Below are 21,885 nucleotides of genomic sequence, written 5' to 3'. Positions count from 1 at the left end.
GTTTGACCCATTCTTGTAAGGTGAGAAGCAGGAGTCAGCAGGCTGCATGAACATTAGTTATTGAAAGGAAACTACTGTACAGTGAACTGTGTGAACTTGGCTAGAATGTTACTGACTACCTTGTTGAAACTCTTTGTTGTTTTTATATTATTGCAAAGATAATACAATGGTGCCTCGCATAACGAGCGCCCCGTTTAACGACAAATCCGCATAGCGATGTGGATTTTGCGATCGCAAAAGCGATCGCATTGCGATGTTTCCTATGGGGAAAAATCGCTTTTCCCTTTTTCCCCATAGGCCCCATTTTCCCCCAGCTGACCGGCGCTTCAGAAGGACCGCGGGGGAGCCCTCCCCTGCGGTCTCTCCGAAGCCAGCGCTGCCCAGCTGGGGGAGAAGGCTTCGGAGCGACCGCGGGGGAGGGTTTTCTCTGCGGTCTCTCCGAAGCCTGCACCACCCAGCTGGGGGAGAAGGCTTCAGAGCAACCGCGGCGGAGGGTTTCCCCACGGTCTCTCCGAAGCCAGCGCCGCCCAGCTGGGGGAGAAGGCTTCGGAGCAACCGCGGGGGAGGGTTTTCTTCACGGTCTCTCCGAAGCCAGCGCTGCCCAGCTGGGGGAGAAGGCTTCGGAGCAACCACGGGGGAGGGTTTTCCCCGCAGTCTCTCCGAAGCCTGCACTGCCCAGCTGGGGGGAAATGGCCGCCCGCAGCGTTTTCGCGCCTCGCTTACCAAGGCGGTGAAAATGGCGGCCGGATGGGGGATTCTTCGCTTACTGGTGAGTTTTTTCCCCAATAGGAACACATTAAACAGAGTTTAATGCGTTCCTATGGGTTCCCCCCTGCATAGCGAAGAATCCGGATAGAGACGTTAATCCTGGAATGGATTAATGTTGCTATGCGGTGCACCACTATATATTCAAAAGAAGATATTAATCCAGTTTACTTATTGTTCACTCCCGATATGGAAGAAAAGGGATAATAAGCACATGTGATAGTACGAGATTCACATTTATTATGACCTGAAGTAGATCACAATTTGTCAATGAAATCTCTTTTGTTCCAGTTTAACAAAGTCTTCCCGTGATTTAATCCATGAGTGATTTAATCTATGGTTGCTTTTTGGAGATACAAAACAAGCTGTTTTGTCCTTATCCACAGAACTATTGCACAGCTAAAACCTTGTACATATCTGATTCTGACAAGCGAAAGCACTTCATGTTATCTGTAAAAATGTTCTATGGCAACAGTGACGATATTGGCGTGTTCCTGAGTAAGCGGATCAAAGTAATCTCCAAACCTTCTAAAAAGAAGCAGTCATTAAAAAATGCGGATTGTAAGTATTTTAAAGTTTCTTACAGAATAGTGTTGCCGTCATGTGTATGTTGTGATTTCAATGAGGAAAAGGTACCTTCAGTCCTATTTTGGGATTGGTAAGTGAAGTAAAACGTAATAAAATAATGGTTTGAACTTGGAAATTAACCTAGCCATAAACCATTATAACAAACACAGCATGTTCCCTCTAATTTTCAACCCCACTGGGAGGGGCTCTGCCCTTTGTACAAGCAGTGCCACCCCACCGCGCAGCCAGAACCAGAGGGGCTGAAAACAATTACTGTGGGTGCATGGAGGAGGAGGAGGAGCCCTGTGTGGAGGGGTTGGAGGCGTGCACGCATATGCAGGCATGCACCTTAAAGGGAACCTTGGCAGTGACACTTTTTAACTTCTGAAAAATATTTTGCTTTTTTCTGCTGCTACCGCACTGTCAAATCTTAAGTTGAAACCTATATGCAAGAGCCATCTAGAACATATTTCTTGTTATGTTGCATCACTTTCAGGCTATGGGGTACATCAAGCAATTAAATGCGTCCCATATAAGATAATTCGTAAATACAGAAAACAATCAGAAGTTCTATGCCAGACTTTTTTCTGCTGCTATCCTCAGTACGCTTAGTTGAATATTTGATATAACAGAGCACGCTTTGCATTCAGACATGTTCTACCACCCATTGAGAAATTGTACACCTCTGCAGCATGTGAAATGGTGCATCTCAGCAGCCCACACCCATAGGGTTTCAGTTTGGATTATACAGAGTTTTGTCACTGCCATTCACACGTGGATTACTTGAATATACTAATGGTTCTTGTCACCTCACAATAACTTTATGAACCACTATTAAAATAATCATTAGTGTTTATATCTTTTGAATTTCTGTTTCTTTATACCTGCTCCCACCCAAGCATATAAATATCTGCCTATTCAGATCACATTCCATACAGCCAATAGTAGGCCACAGTCCATGGAAGTTTATGCTAAGTAAAACTTGTTTTAACATATTAAAAAAGTGTTCATTGTTTTTACTTAACTTACAATAATGACTAAGTAGAGTGGTCACTGTAGAAGATGCACCTGGAAAAAATGAACTGGATGATAGTTGGTTACACCCATGGTGATGGACAGAAGCATGCTTTCCCTGCTTCTGCTAAAGTATTCAGAATGGCAACTCGCAAAGTTTGTGGGTGAACAGATCGGTAATTCTGCTTCATAAAACCAAGTGCAAGACAGTAAAGTTCAAAGTGGATCATAAACATACAGGCAAGAAAGCCAAGGGCTTGAAATTCAATCCCCTATTCAAATTATTGGACTCTACCACAACCAGCCCAAAGAAGAAGCGTGACATCAATAATTTCCATCCAAATGATAAGCAACCAAAAAGGGATCAGAGAGTCAACAGCACAGTACTGGAAGGAAAGAACGACACAGGACAGCAAAATGGAAACATCAACCAGCTCAAGTAGATACCCCAGGATGATATACACTGAACGTCTGCTGACCCTGTCCTTTCTGGCTGGCGCACTCAGAGCTCGCACACCAAGCGCTCCAAAGAACAACCTGTTAGCCAGTGGCCTCCGAATTCTGACTCCATTGTGGGCATCTCTATTCCTGTTCTCATAGGGAACAGAGGCAGGTATAAAAGAAATAAAAGGAGAAGATTTAGAGGAAACAATGAGATGAGGAGGAGATCCACTGCCAATCTGATGAGCATAGATCAACAAAAGTTTGAAGCAGTCCCTAATTTCAATGAGGCCTGGAAGTACCAATTTAGTGGTGGCAATTATGTTCAAAACAAAATGATCTGATGCAGGGCTGATAGCTCTACACAAGTACTTCCTTTAACTGCCATGGATATAAATGCTACAGATGAAGCGGGATTATACAATCAGGTAGCGCATAACGTAGCGCTCAGTCAGGAATCAACTCCAATGTGTGGCATCGATAAGGAGACTCCGCAGCACTTAACTCATGAACTTGGAATAATTCATCACAGGAAGTCTGTTGTAAAAATATTATCTTGAAATATTGCAGGGTGGCAAGCCAAGGTTGGGAATATTGCCTTTAAGACATAAGACATAAGAAATTTATTTGTCATTGCGCTCACAAGTGGGTGCAACGAAATGAGGTGCTCTTCCCCAAGGTAAAACTGGACAACACTACAAAAAAAGTTAAATACAGTTAAATACGTTACAGAGTATGTCTCTAACTTTGACATTTTATTACTACAAAAGACGTGGTCCCATAGGGAAGTAAGCAGCTCCAAGTGTGAAAGGTGGCCAGTTAAAAGGTGGCATGGCCATCCTTACAACAATGAAGCTGCAGATATCAGTTGTAAACTTCCAGCCAAGCTGTAACCTAGCACTGGTGGCCATTTTGAATTTTACTACACAGCCTTTGTTGCTTGTCAATGTCTATATTCCCCCCGCAGCCAGCTCGTACCCAGTCTAAAGACCACTGGGCTAAACTAACAGAATATATTGGTAGCCTGGTTTTATTATATCCAACAGCTTCCTTAATGGTGCTAGGGGATTTTAATGTCAGAAGTGGAAAAAAATGATGAGGCTATCTATGCTCAATTTTATATGATCCCCCGGGACTGTATCCACTCCTGATATCTATTCCCAAGACAGTCTAAGGATCTAGGTTGTAATTATGCAGGTCTGTGCATAATGCAGCTGGACAACAACCTGGATTTAGCCCTACTAAATGGGTGCATTGAGGGCGACAGGCCAGGGGAGGAAAAAGTATCAAGCTTAGAGAGAGAGATGGGAACGACTGATATTAGCATCTGAACTTAAGAACTCAGCCTCCTTTTGGAGGATTGTGGCAGGGGGTATGCAGGAATACTCTCCCGAACCTGACTGCTGCATCCTTGCCATGGTCTGTGAACAGTATTTTCAGAGCATTTACGCTGTGCATCCTGAGAGTGCTTCAGATTCGTTTACACCTTACAAAAGTTTACCAAACTGGCCCCCAGTATCCCCAGGTGAAATTTCCTCTTTAATTTGCCAAACAAAATCGGCTAAATCTGCTGGTGCTGATTATATCCCAGTATACTTTTTGAAGACCAACCTGGACTGGTGGGCCTCAGTCCTGGACGCCCTGTTTTCCTGGATTAATTATACAGTCTGTATCCCAGAGGACTGGGAATTAGCCACTATAGTACCAATATTTAAATGAGGCAATAGCGGAGACCCTGCTAATTACCATCCAATGAGCCTACTTAGTACAATCAGTAAGTTGTATGCAAGATAGCTACTGGGGAGGCTTTCGGACTGGCTTCAAGCAGAAAATATATTGAGCGATGTGCAGGCACGATTTAGGCCAGGAAAGTTTACCTTGGATCAGGGCTTTATCCTATAACATAAATACTCCTCCCCCCAAGGGGGAGGAGTCTTGTATGCAGCTTTTATTGATTTTAAGTCTGCCTTCGATTTTATCCCAAGAAATAAATTTGGGCTAAATTTGAATCTGTGAACATAGACAGACGACTGCTTCTGCTAATGAGACGACTGTATGAAAATACCCACTTGAGAGTCCGCTGTAATTCAGCTGGAGTTCTATCTAATCCAGTCCCAGTTTTCAATGGCGTCAAACAGGGTTGTATACTGGCACCCACCTTGTTTCATAGGCATCCTTCAGTCTGGAGAGATTATGGTAACGTGCTCTGTATGGAGGACTTGGAACAGCGTCTAGTGTTTTGACATTGTATGCAAAGCTGGAGTATCCTCTCCAGGGCATGAAGCCTGGGTAAAATAATATGGAGGATAGGCTGTTACCCAAGCAGAAAATCCCCCCTCTCCACTTCAGTGAAATAGTCCAATGGAAAGGCAAGAGCCAATACAACTAGTTTCAGCGACGTCGCAGGAGTTGACAGAATGACACGAACTGTCCTCTGCAATTCAAATTGCCTTACTCCTGATGAGTCCATAAAAACTGTGGTTAGCTAATACACCAAATAAAACCTGTAGCCTTAGTGGTAATATATTAAGGAAAGGAGTGTTAGGTCACTGGTTTCTCTTTTGAACTTTATTCTGCATGTGCTCAGTGCCTTTTTAATCATTCTGTGCTTCAGAATGAAATTTGGCTAACAATACACATTAGCCTCCCCCCCAGGTCCCTTAATGTTTTAAATATCTGCAAAATTACTTCTATTTGGGCTTAATTTATGGGGAAGTGATGCAGTTTCCTGCCAAGCTCTGAACTACAGACAGCTATTCTAGCCACCTTTCCCCCATCCAGCAGGCTCTTAGTAGTAACTTTATCTTCCCCTCGCCATTCTCAGGCCTATTAAACTTACTGGTAATTTGTTTTAGAAGCTTTTGTTCCCCTCCTCTCTCTCTGTCTCTTTCTCTCTCTCTCTCTCTCTCTGCTTCTCCCCACATCTGGCTGGTCACGTCTAACTTCTCCGCAGAAGGTGAAGGGAAAGAGACTCCTTCCTGCTTTGCTTCTCCAATAGAGAAGCCATCTGGGTGATGCAAGCAGGCAGATATGCTAATACCTGTGCACTGGAGGATTGTGTGAGGAACACCCAGCCCCTGATGGAGGTCCTGCGGGGCACCCCAAAACACTGAGGAGCTCTCTTGGCCTCTTGCGGGACTGGGGCTGTGCAGCCCTGTTCTGAGCAGGAGATGCAGCCGGGGGTCACCATGCCTTTGGAGGGCAGGGCACAGAAAGGGGCAGGAAGTTCAGGGGCCACTCAAACTCATACCTGGCAGGGGATATACCATTATTATAAAAGTGGTTTTCCCAGGGTAAGGCCCATCTATTGCACTTTGGATGTGTTTATCCCTGTGATTTCCCCAAATGTGGGAAAATCAACTGCGTAATTTGTGGTAGTGGGGGACTGCATTTGTGATTTCCCCTGGTCTTTCTAGAATCACTCTTTCCCCTTTGGTCCTTGGGTGTTTTCACTGCCCTCTGCTGGTTTTCCAGGAGGCAGGTCCTGGAAAGTCAGCAGTGCAGATGGCAGAGTGGTGAGGTCTAATGTGGCTGCCATGGCAAGCAGCCCCTGGTGCTGGTTCAGAGGCTTCCTAGCACAGCAGTGGGAGTATTCTGGGTGGTGGTGGCTGAACCCTTTTTTAAAGTATTCACTCCATAAGATGCACATACTTTCCCTCCTACTTTTTTGGGGGGAAAACAGCGTCTTATGGAGCGAAAAATACAGTATGTTGTGTGTCAGTGCTGCTTTATGCAGACAATGCGGTTCTACTCTCATTAACATATGTGGGACTGAGAAGACTCTTGAGGGAGCTTTCTTCCTACTGTAATCAAGAGCAGTTAGTAATTAATTACCAGAAGACGAAAGTTCTTGTGGTCAGTAGAAGAAGAGTAAAGCACAATTGGGTTATCAGTGGTCATCCCATAGAGCAGGTTTCGAGCTATAAATATTTGGGCATAATCCTTCATGCCTGGGGTTCCTGGGGCCCCTACATAAAGCATGCAGCACTGAATGCTCATAAAAGTGCAGTGACATTAATAAGATTTTTTCACACCAAAGGGGGTCACCATATTCCCTCAGCTGTTCAGGTTTTCAAGGCTAAAGTTGTTGCTCAAATGCTCTACGGGCGCCAGTTGTTTGCTTTATCTGACCTACGTCCTCTCGAGGTAGTTCAAACCAAATTGTTGACATCTGTTTTGACTGTACCCCCCTGTACACCTAATGTAGCCCTTTGACTGGAGGCTGGCCTAATCACCATAAGAGCATGCGTCAAAGTCCACATGTTTAATTACTGGCTAAAGCTTATCTTCAGAAGGCTTGGCACAGATGTCACTTTTTGACTCCTTTCAATCAGCATGGAAACTACAACTTACAAAAGAAATAAGGCAAAGGGGCTTTTCCACCAATGTTCTTTTGGTAATGGGGCATGTTGACGCTAAAGCAGCACTCAAACAAAGAATCTGGGACATAGAACTTCAAGAGCATATGAGCCAGTTAGGCAAATACAGTATTGTGACTAATAATGCCTTTATAATATCTTCATATTTGACAAGCACAATGTCAACAAAGACCAGAAGAGCCCTCACATTAGCGAGACATAATGTTTTACCCTCTAAGCTCATGGAGGGAAGATTTCAACATACAGTGGTGCCTCACTTAACGGGCGCGCCGTTTAGCGATGAACTTTTTGCGATCGCAAAAGCGATCACATTGTGATGTTTCCTATGCGGTTTTTTCGCTTTGCGATGATCGGTTCCCTGTTTTGCTTACCGATCATCGCAAAGTGATGATTTTTTAACAGCTGATCGGCGGTTCCAAAATGGCCGCCCGCTGTGTTTTTGTGCGGATTCCTTGCTTTAGAGGCAGCGAAAATGGCCGCCGTATGGAGGATCTTCACTTTAAGGTCAGTTTTTTGCCCATAGGAACGCATTAAACAGGTTCTAATGCATTTCTATGGGCTTTTTAAAATTGCATAGCGACGAAATCGCTTAGCAGCGATTTTTGCTGCACGGATTAACGTCGCTATGTGAGGCACCACTGTATACCTGTCTCAGATTGCCTGTGTCTGTGTAATGATGGCCCAAATGGAGAATGTAGGTCATGTTTTACTGTACTGTCTTTTCTATAGAGATCTATGCACGAACCTCCTGAGCCTAATCATTCTCAGATATCCTGGGAGACCAGATGAATTTTACATCAAGCTACTTCTTTCTGATCAAGACTCCCTTACTACATGCTCTGCAGCAAGATTTTGTGCAGCAGCAATGGCACAGCACTCCCTTGTAGTCTCCTGAGTTCACGGGTTGACTGGTTTTGGCATAGGGTTGGTTTATTGTCTAGCATGAAGAGGTGTTGTGGCCCCAACCAAACGGAAAATGGCCCGGGGGATAGCTGTAGAGGTGCTGTGTTTTACTCTGCCTGTTGTTTTACAATCAGTGCACGGTTGATTGTTCATTGTGCACTTTTTAAATTGCATTTTGTGTGTTTTGACCATGTAGTGTGTTTTATGGATTGGGTATACACTTTTGAACTGCATTTTGTGTATTTTGGCCACATGGTATGTTTTGTGAATTGTTTGTATATCTTTGAACTGTATTTTGTATGTTTTAGCCATGGATATGTTTTGTGGGCTGGTCACCTGACCATAATAAATTCTATTCTATTCTATATGCTGCCAGCAAAATAGGATCTGTAGATGCTTGTCTGATGCTGTCGTTTTGCTACTCAGTTGTTTTGTAATAGCATCTAAACCAGAATTTGGGGTGTTGTAACTTATAAAAGAAATTGCTGATTATGTGGTGCAAATGTAATCTCCCTTCCAGACATTGACTAGACCCACAGATACTTAACGTAAGCGAGGTGGGTTCATGTGAAACAATATGAACCATGTTTGAAGCTTGAGTTTGGATTTTGAAAGCTGCCAGTGGGAATTTATAATTGACCATAGTAAGACAGTTAAAATTATTGTGTGAGGTTTATATTTTATTTTGAAAAGCTTGACTTTAAGGTTTCAAAATAAGCTTTCCATCAAGACAAAGAGCAGCACTTTTGAAAGATTTACATCCTTTGGCATGTGACATAGAATTCCTATTGGAGCCTGTATAGACATCAACTTAAAATGCAGACTTTTCCACTGGCAGGGCTATGTAAAGAGTGGCATGTTTAAGTCTACTTCTTCTTTATTGTTTCTTTTTGCAGTATGCATTGCATCAGGGACAAAAGTGGCACTGTTTAATAGACTTCGGTCACAGACGGTTAGTACCAGATACTTGCATGTAGAAGGAGGAAACTTTCATGCGAGCTCACAGCAGTGGGGAGCATTTTACATTCATCTCTGTAAGTAATGCCTAAACTGCTGAAAATCCACATTCTGTCCTTGCTGTGTACATCCATGAATAAAGTATTTACATACTTGCTTTTGAGATCATTTGATTTTCTGACATATTAAAACTTTCTCTTCTGTACAGTGGATGATGATGAATCAGAAGGAGAAGAATTCACAGTTCGAGATGGCTATATTCATTATGGCCAAACTGTCAAACTTGTGTGTTCAGTTACTGGCATGGCACTCCCAAGACTGGTATATTTAATTTACTAAATGTAACAACTATCACTTTTATAAATATTTAAAATTATTTGATTTATTAAAGAATAGAGAATGAGGATTATAGATTTTGAGTGATAATTGATCTTCAGATAACTATTAAGTTTAGTGACTGAACTTCATTCTATACTTTTGCTTTATCATTAGTTCTGTGTAAGGTGCATTAATGCAGTACAATGGAAGGCACCTGTGAAAAGTCCAAACCTGTGTATTCATATGGTTAAATTAAAGCACTTTATGGAATGTTTGTTAATGAATAGCACAATGTTTAGGAGAATGAAGTCTAAAATGAGCAGCGCCGAATTCAAATGTGAATTCTATCATTTATCTACTTGATATTGACCTTCTCTCCTTATAGCAATACTAGCCACCCTTACAGAGTTGTAAGGACTGAAAATCTGTATATATTGTATATCAAGTTTAATGATATCTGAAAGCCCTGAATAAATACAGGTGGGCCAAAATCTTTTTAGATGTGCCTGCAAGCATAATACAAATTGTATAATTTTGGGAGTTAAAATGCCTCAAGAAATCATTATAGGTACTACTGCGCAACTTGGCATACAACAGATAGTGCTAATAATGATTTCTGAACATGAGGCAATCTGTCTCCAAAAGTTATTTGTATTATACCGGTGTAACATCCCACTATGTAATAACTGGGACCAGCAGTATCTATATGATGTATGCTTCTTGTAATTTGATTTAGTAGGTTGCCAGCCTTGGGTCTCCAAATATTCTTGGACAACTCCCAGAAATCCTGGCCAGCATAGTTAGTGGCAGTGGCTTCTAGGAGTTTAGTCCAAGAACATCTGGAAAGCCAAGGTTGGAAATCACTGCTCTATTTTGATGTCAAATACATAATTGTATTAGGTACTGATAAGTGGTGAAACTCATACCTTTCAGTGCTAAGAAGTAACATTTGAATTCAAAATATGTGTATGTATTTCTATCCTCAGATAATTCGGAAAGTGGACAAACAGACCGCATTATTAGATGCAGATGATCCAGTATCGCAGCTCCATAAATGTGCATTCTACCTTAAAGATACTGAACGAATGTACTTGTGCCTTTCGCAAGAGCGAATTATCCAATTTCAAGTGAGTTACTTGATAGATATGTGTGCATGCTAGCGTAATCTCACAGTAGTGTGTGGCAATGTATTCTCTTTGCAGCTGTGCTAGTGCAGATGATGTTGTATCTCGTAGTCAGAAAAATCTGCTGGCTTTGGTGGAGCATAGCAGCACATTATATGCTTCCTGATGTAGTTGGAACTTGCTGAGTCCAAGAGTGCTAAAGAAAGGTCTTCACTCAATAACGAAATTGGTCTATAGTTTTGGATTTCTGATTGATCCGTACCTTCTTTATGTATCACTGAAAAATGTAAGAAAATAAACACAATTTAACGGGTTTTTGCATCTAAGTTGAGTGACTGATTACAAACAGATAGGGAACTGGACATCTATATGCTTCACCTGGAGGTATTAATTTCTCACCCTGCTGATAAGCTTGAGTAGATTATGTATGAAGACAGGAGGGCCTGGTGTGCTCTGGTCCATGGGGTCACAAAGAGTCGGACACGACTTAACGACTAAACAACAAGAAGGTTATGTATGGATGACTGGATGATTGGTTAGAGTACGTGGGGTATGAAAGGGGGAAAGAGCACCCCCCAAATAAAACATTCTGTCTCTATTGAGAATATGTAGCTCAAAAAGCCTTCTGTTTTCCATGTTAGAAACAAACTGCATGCCTCTACATCAGACCTGGGCAAAGTGCTGCGCGAAGGCCACATACGGCCTGCGAGCCGCTCCTGTCCAGCCCACCGGACATCAAAACCTTTTATAGCTTTTTGTCTAAAGTTGATCAGTTGCTTATCTTTAACATACCGCAAAAAATATCTTTAGTATTTGTGAAGATTAACAAATTTAAAATAAAAACAATCATAACATCACTGTTTCATTTTGTTTTTAAGTAAAGTTGGTTCAGCCCCCGAACACAGTTCAGATTTTTCATGTGGCCCCCTGTAGAACTTAATTGTCCACCCCTGCTCTACATGAAGTGCTTTCATTATTCTATTGAGAAAATCCCTCCTCAATGTAACACTTAATGTATAACCATATGTTATATAACAAATATATTAACGTACTAAAATAGCCATTGAACTCTTCTTGGAATGCTTAGAAAAGTTGAAGGCAGGAAGAAAAGAGGAAGTATGAGATTAATTGAGCCCTTAAAAGAAGCCATAGCCTTGAGTTTATAAGAGCTGAGCAGGGCTGTTGAGGACAGGACCTTTTGGAGATAACTCATGTGTAGGGCCATCATAAGTTAGAGGTGAGTTGATGACAGGTGACAACAGATATTCCTTGTAGTATATAACTAAGTCCAAAGTATTATGGCTAGCGGCAATTCTCTACAAAGTGTGAAGACATATAGGCATTCCTGAATCTTTTTTGTTGTGAATAAGGCCTCATAAAACAATTAACACAGCCATGCTATTCTTTGAATAGACATGCCAAGAACACCATTGCCTGAGAAGGCACCAGATACACTCTGTCATGTTGGATGTATAGACCAGATACCAAAAGAATGTTTCAGCTGGGTACATCCTGTAAGAAAAGACTACTTTAAAAAATCTAGTTTATTTTACTTTGTTTATGATGCTTGGTTTAACTTCCTATAAAAACTATCCAATGCATTCTCGTACTCAGACTTCTGCCTTGTATGTATTTCCCTGCTAGTATTAATAAACACTTTCCTGATACCTCACATCTTAATGCGCCTCCTGGCAAGTTTCTAAGAGAAGGGTCTCAACATTATTAAACTTCATATATTTTTTTCTTGAAAAAGGCCACTCCATGTCCCAAAGAGCCAAATAAAGAGATGATTAATGATGGAGCTTCATGGACAATCATTAGCACAGATAAAGCAGAGTATACCTTTTATGAAGGAATGGGACCTGTCCATGCTCCAGTAACACCGGTGCCTGTTGTAGAAAGTCTTCAGGTAAGTAGTCCCCCGACTGATTTTCAGATGGAATATCCAGCATGAAGCAAGGAATACAAACCAGGTTTCAGTGTTTATATAGTGCCTGAGCTATAGTGAGATCTACATGTTTGGCTTTGAATGAGATATCTAGTCATTGTGCATATGGTCACAAAAATTAAGCCTGGGAATTGGTGGGGAAGTTCAGCATGAAAATTTATTTAGAGGTCTGCATGATTCAGCGATGCTCTTATTCTCTGCTTCATATTTATTCTCATATGCATCTATCCATGCATCCATGAAGTAAGGGTGAGGGCATTTTCAAGTAAACAAGAATTTCCTTTTAAAAAGGCAGCTGACAGTTCTTTGTTTTTAGAACACTCAAGAGCTCAGTTGCATACTGCACATTTATCACCTCATCAAAGAGCAACTGCCAATTCTTCATCTTATTTAGTTACTTGAATTGTTTGTGTGTCTACTTGTTACATTTTCCCTGCCCCCTTGTTTCAGATTGTTTATGGTAAAATATTTGAGAAGTATTGTAGATATTTCAAAGAAATATATATGCATCTGGCATAATGGTTTCTCTTCCAGATATCCTCAACTCTGTGAGATTAGTTAGAGTGTGTATCATTTGTCCCAGGCTCTCCGGTAAGCTACACAGCCAAGCTTGGATTTCTTTAGTCTGAGTCTTATGCTCTAGAGCAGTGGTTCCGAAGCCCAGTGTTCTTGGACTGCAACTCCCAGAAACTCCAATTAGCACAGTTAGTGGTGAAGACTTCTGGGAGTTGCAGTCCAAGAACAGTTGGGAACCACTGGTTTGGACCATAGTGTAGTATTATAGGAATAAACTGCAGTCAATCTTGGGCTTGTGCAATTTTTTCTCCTCTTTGAGCAGTGTAGTTACAAGGAGGAGCAGTTCAGTTACAAGGGGGATATTGGAAGTTCTTAGATTAATTAGATTAGTTAGGTATATCTTCAAATTATGAATTGCAGTTAACCTTGCTATTGCTTATTTGAAATGAGCCTATTTCCAAACCAATGTCTTTGAAATTTGGAGTTCAGTTTCCCACTGTGTCTCGTAAGAGAAGGGCCAGCCTATATAATTGTAGACAAGTTACATGGTCCTATAGGTCAGCGGTCCCCAACCTTGGGCCTCCAGATATTCTTGGACTATAACTCCTAGGAGCCATCACCATCACCTCTGCTGGCCAGGATTTCTGGGAGGTGCAGTCCAAGAACATCTGGAGGCCCAAGGTTAGGGACCACTGTTATAGGGCACCCAGTAGGAGGATTTAGTAACCTACTTCCAAGTAGGTAGAAAACCCTGAAAATGCTCATGAAATTGTTTAATTTTATATTTTCTTAATTTTGTTTAATTTTATATTTTCTTTCCTTTGTCAGTTGAATGGTGGTGGTGATGTAGCAATGCTGGAACTAACTGGGCAAAACTTCACTCCAAATTTACGTGTCTGGTTTGGGGATGTGGAAGCTGAAACAATGTACAGGTGTGGTATTGTCCTTGCAACCTTCATGTAATAGTTCACAAAATGCTGGTGTGGATTGCCTTTGGATTAAAGCAGAATCTGAACTATATAATTTTAAGCTTTTTGATCACTAAGTCTGGATAATTGAATTTTAATATTTGCATGTTTGCAAAACCTGTATATGAATACTCTTTGGAATTGTAATTCAGGAGTTTGTCTTTAAAATGTTGGGGGGGATTTCTGTTTTACAAAAAGAAGTCTCCAACTAGCCTAAGAAAATAAATGGTTGTGATTTTGTTTACCAATTTGATTTAATTCATAGGAAACAGCACAATATTACAGTGTAAAATTGAAAAAGCTAGTAGCTCTAAGAGGCCTAAAACATAATTACTAGTTTTATGTATGCTTTGCTTTTGTGGAACAACAGCGAAGTATAGAATGGAGTTAAGGGAAGTAGCATACAGGTTCTTGAATATCTTAGCTGTTAAAATATGTTTTTAAACTGATTTTTTGTGCTTATTGGCTGCAAAGGGATGTGACAATTTATTTCAGTTAATAGCTGCTGAAATTTAACATCGAGATGACTGGTGATTGCAACCTGATGGGGGTAATTCTTATTTGCCCACCCCATTTGGAGCAAAATAAGAAGAAATGTATGTTGTTCTGAAGTTTTTGATAATGAAAACAATAAAAACTGGAAGACATATTGTGACATCTTACATATGAACAAGATTTATTTAGCATAAGCTTTCATGAACAGTAAACTACTTCTTCAAATGTGTGAGGAAATGGGCTACAATCCATGAAAATGGACGCCAAATAAAACTGTTATTCTTGAAAGTGCTACAAGACTCTTTGTTTTTGCTATTGGAGACTAAGAAAGGTGCCACATAAGTAATAAAGCTAATATCCACTTCCTTTATTTCTCTGATTAAAAATACCATCCTTTCTTGTTGCAGAATTTAAGTTGCCAAGGTTTAGATTTGTTTTTTCCTGTGGGACAGCCAGGATTTGCACAGTTCCTTTTTTGACGTTAGAATGAAACTAATTCATTCCCCTCCCCCCCCCCCTTTTCCCCAGATGTGCAGAGAGCATGCTGTGTGTCGTTCCTGACATTTCTGCATTCCGGGAAGGCTGGAGGTGGGTCCGTCAGCCAGTCCAGGTTCCAGTCACATTGGTCCGCAATGATGGCATAATCTACTCTACCAGCCTTACATTTACATACACACCAGAGCCAGGACCACGACCCCACTGCAGCGCTGCTGGAGCAATCCTCAGAGCCAATTCAAGTCTCCTGGCATCCAGTGAAACAAACACAAACAGCGAGGGAAGTTACACAAACGTCAGCACAAACCCAACCAATGTCACATCAGCAGCAGCAACAGTCGTTTCCTAACCACTGCTCTTTGTGTGGAACTTCTTAATTGATATTGACATTCAAGTGCTTCAAAGAATGAAACTAAACAACTTTTGTGGTTTCATGGGGGAAACCTCCTCACTGCTCTTTGAACATTTATCACCTATAAGTGCTGATCTCAGTAGAAGCCACAATAAAAAAAAAACAGTGCATGGGGAGAGAAAAGCCCCTACATTCGAAACCTGTTTTCAGTTGTCTCTTAAAAATGGGCATGATATTAAAAACAAAACAAAAGTGGCTGGGATTCGAGTTGAACTAGAACACATGGATATTAACATAGTTTTTATGGACCAAGAAACACTTTAGTATAAAAGGTACATTTTCACCATGCCTTTTTGTATCACAACATATAGTACACTTTTGTTACCAAATAGTTTATATATTTTTTTTCTCTGAGCATTTGCTCTGAAGTATATTCAGGTTCCAAGCCTGACCATGCTTGTATAATCTAATTACCATACTCTTCCAGTTTTTAAAATATATATATATATATATTTTTGGTCTGTGGCTGGAACTGTTGCATTTTTTTAAACTGAAGTCTTGTGACTTTTTATGAACTGAATTTTTTGTTTTTATTTTCAGCAAGTAGAACCTTGTAAAGGCCAGCATATTTTTTTTAAGATTATATGAAGTTTGTGCAAAAGCTTTAAAATGCCTCTGCCTTGCCCGCAATACATGCAATGTATGTTTAGAGCTCCTATTTCTGTCATTGTGGATAGTTCTTTTTGTATGTTTCTTTTAAAAGTATTTATAGTGTTGAATCATGAGGTTTTTTACATTACAAATGTGGCCTCTTGTGCAGTTTATCAAACTGCTCCTCCTACTGGCATATGTTGATGTTTTAAAAGGGCCTTTTCCCCTTTCATAGTCAGTACCTGCATCAGAAAATATTTTCAGGATTTCTTCAAGTTGGCTTTTTGTTGTTGCTAATCGTGTACATAATTTGCTATCAAGTGTAAGTTAAATGTGCGTGTGATTTCTTTTTCTTTGAGTGGACTGTTTCCAAAACTTCATTTGGCAGCATGTTTTTTTTGTTTCAGCACATGACATTTTAAAAATATTGGCCACAAACAGGATTGATAGGTGCACTTCTTCATTGTGAATTGAGGCCCGTCAGAAACTACCATGGCTGTCCTCTGGCATTAGGCCAAACTCATGAACTAGTCCTCTATATGGTATGTTTTCTTTGAGTGTAAAGTGATTGTACAGTTAAATGATAGTATTTAGTAATAGCTGATCACAAAAGCACTGAAGTGGATTATACTTTTCCTCTCTCTCTTCCTTGCCAACAGTCTAGTGCAATGCTCAGATCTTCAAAATGCATGCTAAGAGATAGTCAGTTTACACCACTGCTTGCTTCTCTTTTCCAAAGTGCTTTTTGAAACCTCCTTGTGAGAAGTTTTTGTGAATGGGTCCAATTCATGGTGACCAGAATCTCCAAGAGAATATACATACAATAATGTCTATGCTTCTTCATAGATATTCAGCTGATAAATTCTCTTACTATATATTCTTTCAGGCTACACCAGAAGCCACTGTGGAGGGTCCTCGAAATTTCAGGCATCACTTTTCACAGGACCCAACTTACTGTAGTACATTCATGAAAAAGTCTAGTGCATGTCTGAATGGTGCATCACTTTTTGGATTCTGGTTGTTACCTTCCCCTGCCATTATAATTCTGACTACCTTAATGATCCAACTTCATAGGCTGCTATATGCTGCCGAAACTCCACAAACATTAGGCCTAGTTACAAGGCTACATATTCACATCAGTCTTGCCAGGGACCTGATTGCCAAACCCCACTAGTGGAAGAGAAAAAGTGGTTAATATGGGCTTTGAGTTGCACTACATGCCTATCATTGGTACTTTTAATTTGGAATTCATCTTCCCTTCATCATCTACTCTGTTTTTTTTTGCATTCAGAATGGTAAATTTTCAGTTTGTTCACCAGTACAGCACTGTGATCAGCTCAGTAGTAAACATTAGTCCTCTGTCTCCCTTTCTCTTTCCCTTTACTCTTAAATGAAAAGTTTGAATTCTATGTAAATCTTTATTGTTCTTTGAAGAAGACACTTGGCAGTGGGTAATATGAACCCATGCCTCGTTACAAGGTGAAAATAATTCATTGCTTCTATACAGTTATCAATTTTAATTATTGGCACTCTTGTTTAGTGTCTCTGAAGTATATTTTCCCCATTTGAAGACTGTATAGTTAAAGGAGTGCAGCTGCTAAACACATTTGGTTTGAACACTGCCACTGTATTAAAGCATGTTTTCTTCCATTGTAGGCCTTTCTCTGTGCTCCTCCACTTTTTTATACTGCTTAAACTTTTTTGGACAACATTTTTGCATACAGCTGATTCTTAATATTTTACTGCCTGGCCTCATCTCGCTTTTCAGTGAGCCAAGGGCAGGAATCATTGTGGCCTTATCTCTAGTTTAAGCTGTTTACTGGCATTTACTTGCAAGCCTGTATACTTGTCTGTGTTTAATATTTTCCCTGTATATGACAGAAATTGCTTCACAGTGTATGTTGAAGATATATTAAGTGTTGTGCAGTACTGTTCAACTTGTTTTACTCAACTACCTTTGGGATCACAAAATAATATTCCAGGTGTTCTGTAACTTCAGAGAAAATAAGTATCAAAATTTTAAATTGTTACAAGCCTTTCAGCTTTCACAGAACATAGGCTGTCTGATTGTTTGTACTACTGAGAGTAGACCCATTGAAAGAATAGGATTTCTTAAGTTTTCACATATGTTCCATTGATTGATTCAATGGATGCATTCTAATAGTGACTAAAATTTGGATTGATCCCTCTGTCAGGAAATTGTTCAGACTTTTCCCGATGTATTTCAACATCCCAAGTTGACTTTGTGCATATCTCTTTGCCTTGCATTGGTATATATATTTCGTGTTTGTATCTTTTAAGGAATCTAGCAGATCACATCTAAGTTTGTTCTTCCTTTTTTACACTACAGAGTGAGAGAATGTTGGGAAAGGGGGCATAAATTCAATGGTCAGCAGTAGCTTGGAAGCTTCAAATGCATCATTCTTGTAGATTTTTCACAATTCGATTTCCTTCTGAGCAAAATTAGGAGATTGACGGTAGTGTTCCAGCTGAAGAGGTTCTCAATGAAGAAACATTTCCTTTTGAACCTTTTCCTGTTACCCACTTTAATAGAGGGGTATTCCGTTCACCTCTTATATTAGGAGCCCTGGTAATCTAAATCATCTAGCTAACTTTTCAATCCTTTTTCAAATAATTCTGGAGATGAAAAAACTACCATTCTGAAATTGTCTGCCTCTAGAATAAGCCTGTCAGCCCAAATGGGCAGCCTCAAAATAACCAGGAAGACAATTCTAGCTTCACAATTGTAGCCAGCAGAATTTGAAACAGTGTCCTCTCATAGCTCTTGTTTCCTTGTGTAGGGCTATCCAGTACAATTGGCTGAATAATTATTTTTCTGGGCAGCAAATTGCTTTGGACTGCAAGTGGGAAGGAGTGCATGTTTGAAGATTCAGAATCTTCAAGCCTGTAGAAGGCTAGCATGTTTGGAGAAAAGATTTTGTTAAGCCTAGTCATGGTAGATTACTATGTAAAGGAAGAGGGCCCTTCTTTCTAGGAAGCAGGCTGTATGCCATCATCAATGGTACAATTTAGGAAGAACTTTTACCACTTGATTCTGCTGATCATGTAACCTGGTCTTTTCTGGGAAATGTTGAGGGTTCCTCCTATTCTGACTGGGATCACACTGCCTGATTTGCTTTATTTTCAATTAGAATAAGTGATATGCTCTGTTTGGACTGGAGAAGATTAAAATTTAATTACTGCTCTTACAGTTTAGTAAATGTTAAACTTTCTGGTGTATACTTTCTACAGGTCAGTGTGTAGACATGTGTCTCAGTGAGTAGAATTTTTAAAATACATCTCTGACAACCTTACAACATGTTTCAGACCAAATGGCTTCATAGTTGCTTCCATTCTGAAACAAAATACTTAATTATTAATCATGCTATTTACTGGGATTTTATTTCCTTTCAAAAGCTGTGCATATGATGAGTCTAGAATATTTGTATTTTCCTATGTCAGATGTTTTAACTTGTTTTCAGACACTGTAAATGTGGGACTGAGTGGCAGCTTTGTGTCGGAAACAGAAGTCAGGTTTCTCTCTCTAACCTTTTCTGGAACTGAAATGTTTCTCTCTCTCCATGGAAACTGCAATATTGAGGAGCTACAACAGCATTGTGAATGTTCTGTGAGCCCACCCATCCCCAGATGAAGTTCCTATTTTGGCCTTAGATTATATTCCTTTTATTCTGTTGCGCCTGTGGAGGTGAAGCCTTGGCAGTAGAAAGATTAGCCTGGGAGGAGATTGGGAAGGGGGAGAGAAATGTGTTTACATCCCAATCTTATATTTATTTGGAAGCAAGTTGTATGGAATTTGGTGGGTTTCCTCCCAAAGAACCATGTTCAATGGCTACCTCACAAATTCTCCAGGTGGAAAAAGGCTGTTTCAGTACACCTTCTGCTCAGTCAACCTCTCATGTTGTACCCATAGTTACAGATTAATTATTTATCCTGGTGGCGATATCGGCTAAGTCTGCTGCTTCCAGTATAAATGACAAATGGCTTCCTTAAGAAGGTAGTATAAAGGCTGAAGGGAAGACAGATGCAGTGAGGAGAACAGGTGCACCAGCAGCCCCAGGTAAACAATCAAGGCTGCAAATATTACATGGAAGCAAGTCTCACTGGATGCAGTTACTTCTGAGTAAACTAGTATGTGGTTGGTTCTGGTGTAATAGTGATGAGGCATATTCTGGACAAAACGGATGTTGGCCTCTAGTTATAATGCATTTTAAAGCTCTGTGTTTGTGTATCTTGTGTTTGTACACACTCGTTCAGTCCTTAAAGGGTTTTATTTTACAAACTGCACCTATAAAGTTTCGTAGCAATAAGATAGAAGACTCATTGAGTCTTCACCATAATTTTGTAGGAAAACGAATCTACTCCATTTCATATTTTATCAAAAATATGGAAGTCTTCAGTATGACCGGTTTGCAGGAATAAATAAAAATAAATGTAAACAACATGAAGTGTGTTGTCACATGTGCAATGTGTAATTTGCATATTCAATATATGGTTTTATAAACATCACTGAGGCTTGTGAAGATTTAAATTTGTTACTTTTCATGTGATTAATTCATAAAAGTACATGTATGATGTTGAGATTGCAAACATGGTGAAATGTTGATGCATTTCTGCATATAAGAAGTCAGTTTCTTTCTGACGGGACAATGAGATGATCTATGGAAGCAGAACAGCAGAACAGATCCATAGAAGTCAACAGTAATTGCAAGGACCTGTACTCTGGACTCCATTCAAACTGGATATGGAATCTCTTAATACTTGTACAGATTGCAGAAGTTAGACAAGACTGTTTTTTATTCCAATGCTGTAAATATGAACTAGTTCACTTTTTGATATTATTTATTAAATAAGGAAAAATGAATTGTTTACTTTTGTTTAAATTCAAAGCCACTTAGCTTTAGATAGTGGAAATGTGGAAAACAGATTTGTGTCTGGTTGGTCTTTAGTATTTACTAACTATGGTTCAGATGTTAGCTCCAGAAAATGCATTGGTAAATTGGTACCTAATCCAAACAATTTGATTTAGATAAAATTCATGTGAGTAAATGTCATAATCTTTTACCCTTGTTATGTTTTAGAATGAATTGCATTATCAAGTGGTGATTGTTTAAGGGAAAAACTATTTTTCCCTGTAATGTGCTCATATATGCAATGGGGCAGTTTAAACCACAACCTGTTTCGCAGTCTTCAGGTAGTTGGCTGTCTCTGTGACTGGTACTGTAAGAGGTTCTAAAACTTGGAAGGCGAAAATTGTAGAAACCATTGTGCTTATGTCAAACTGCTTGGCACATCTACAGAAATATGTGGATTGTAGCCTCCTTGTTTTAATATATTAATACTGCATGCTATAAAACTACAAGATTGATTACTGAGACAGTAATTTCTTCCACAATACTTTCTGTGCATACTTGCACAATAAAAGTCAGTAACCATTCTAGCTCACTGATAATAGCATCAATCTCATATTCTTCAAGGGCATAATCTCACTTTCAGATTTTCCATTTTCATAAAATTTTGGAATGGGCTTTTGTGTTTGCAAGCCTTCCTTGCAATCAAGCCTTTTGTGATTTTGAAGTAGTTAGATACTTCTGATTTGTGAATCAGTTCATTAGAAAAATAAATGCGAACTTAATTTAGGTTTTAGTTTAAAAATTTCAGGCCCTGAAAAGGCCACCTCATTGCCTAACAGAATTCACTTTTTAATTGCTTTGGAGATATTTGGTATGTGGTTGGTTTTCTGAGCAAAAAAGAAAGAAGAAGAAATATTTTGCCGCTTCCTTTGAACTTGGCTTATTCTTATTTCAAAGCTTTATTCAATTTGCTTCTCATAAAAGATACAGCATTTTTTGTTTCAAGCTCCCACTTTTTGAACGAAGAGGCATACTGGCAGTAAATTCAGATTTACAAGATTTCAAAAATGTAGATTTCCTGGACACAATTCTAATGTTTTATACAGTGTTCTGTGTTCAAG

General features: G+C 39.8%; 1 protein-coding gene and 1 non-coding gene across 6 annotated transcripts in view; both read left to right on the top strand.

Moving 5' to 3' along the window:
• RBPJ (recombination signal binding protein for immunoglobulin kappa J region) overlaps positions 1 to 19,102 on the top strand; it is a 57,507-nt gene extending 38,405 nt beyond the window's left edge. For 3 of the 5 annotated variants that reach the window (XM_078394042.1, XM_020780411.3, XM_073001113.2), the window contains exons 5-11: positions 1,152 to 1,326; positions 8,966 to 9,103; positions 9,235 to 9,347; positions 10,331 to 10,471; positions 12,222 to 12,377; positions 13,761 to 13,864; positions 14,924 to 19,102. In XM_078394042.1, coding sequence (XP_078250168.1) covers positions 1,152 to 1,326; positions 8,966 to 9,103; positions 9,235 to 9,347; positions 10,331 to 10,471; positions 12,222 to 12,377; positions 13,761 to 13,864; positions 14,924 to 15,239 — 1,143 coding nt within the window. In that variant the 3' untranslated portion in view covers positions 15,240 to 19,102. The remainder of the gene's footprint in view (positions 1 to 1,151; positions 1,327 to 8,965; positions 9,104 to 9,234; positions 9,348 to 10,330; positions 10,472 to 12,221; positions 12,378 to 13,760; positions 13,865 to 14,923) is intronic. The other 2 variants (XM_078394041.1, XM_073001114.2) reach the window with 1 other exon arrangement.
• LOC140707948 (U1 spliceosomal RNA) lies at positions 6,030 to 6,193 on the top strand. Its single transcript, XR_012088077.2, has one exon. It is a non-coding gene; the product is annotated as a U1 spliceosomal RNA (small nuclear RNA).
• Positions 19,103 to 21,885: the final 2,783 nt, after the last annotated feature.

Source organism: Pogona vitticeps, chromosome 5, assembly GCF_051106095.1.
Source record: "Pogona vitticeps strain Pit_001003342236 chromosome 5, PviZW2.1, whole genome shotgun sequence".
NCBI classification, from domain to species: domain Eukaryota; kingdom Metazoa; phylum Chordata; class Lepidosauria; order Squamata; family Agamidae; genus Pogona; species Pogona vitticeps.
This window is presented reverse-complemented; position numbering and strand designations above follow the sequence as displayed.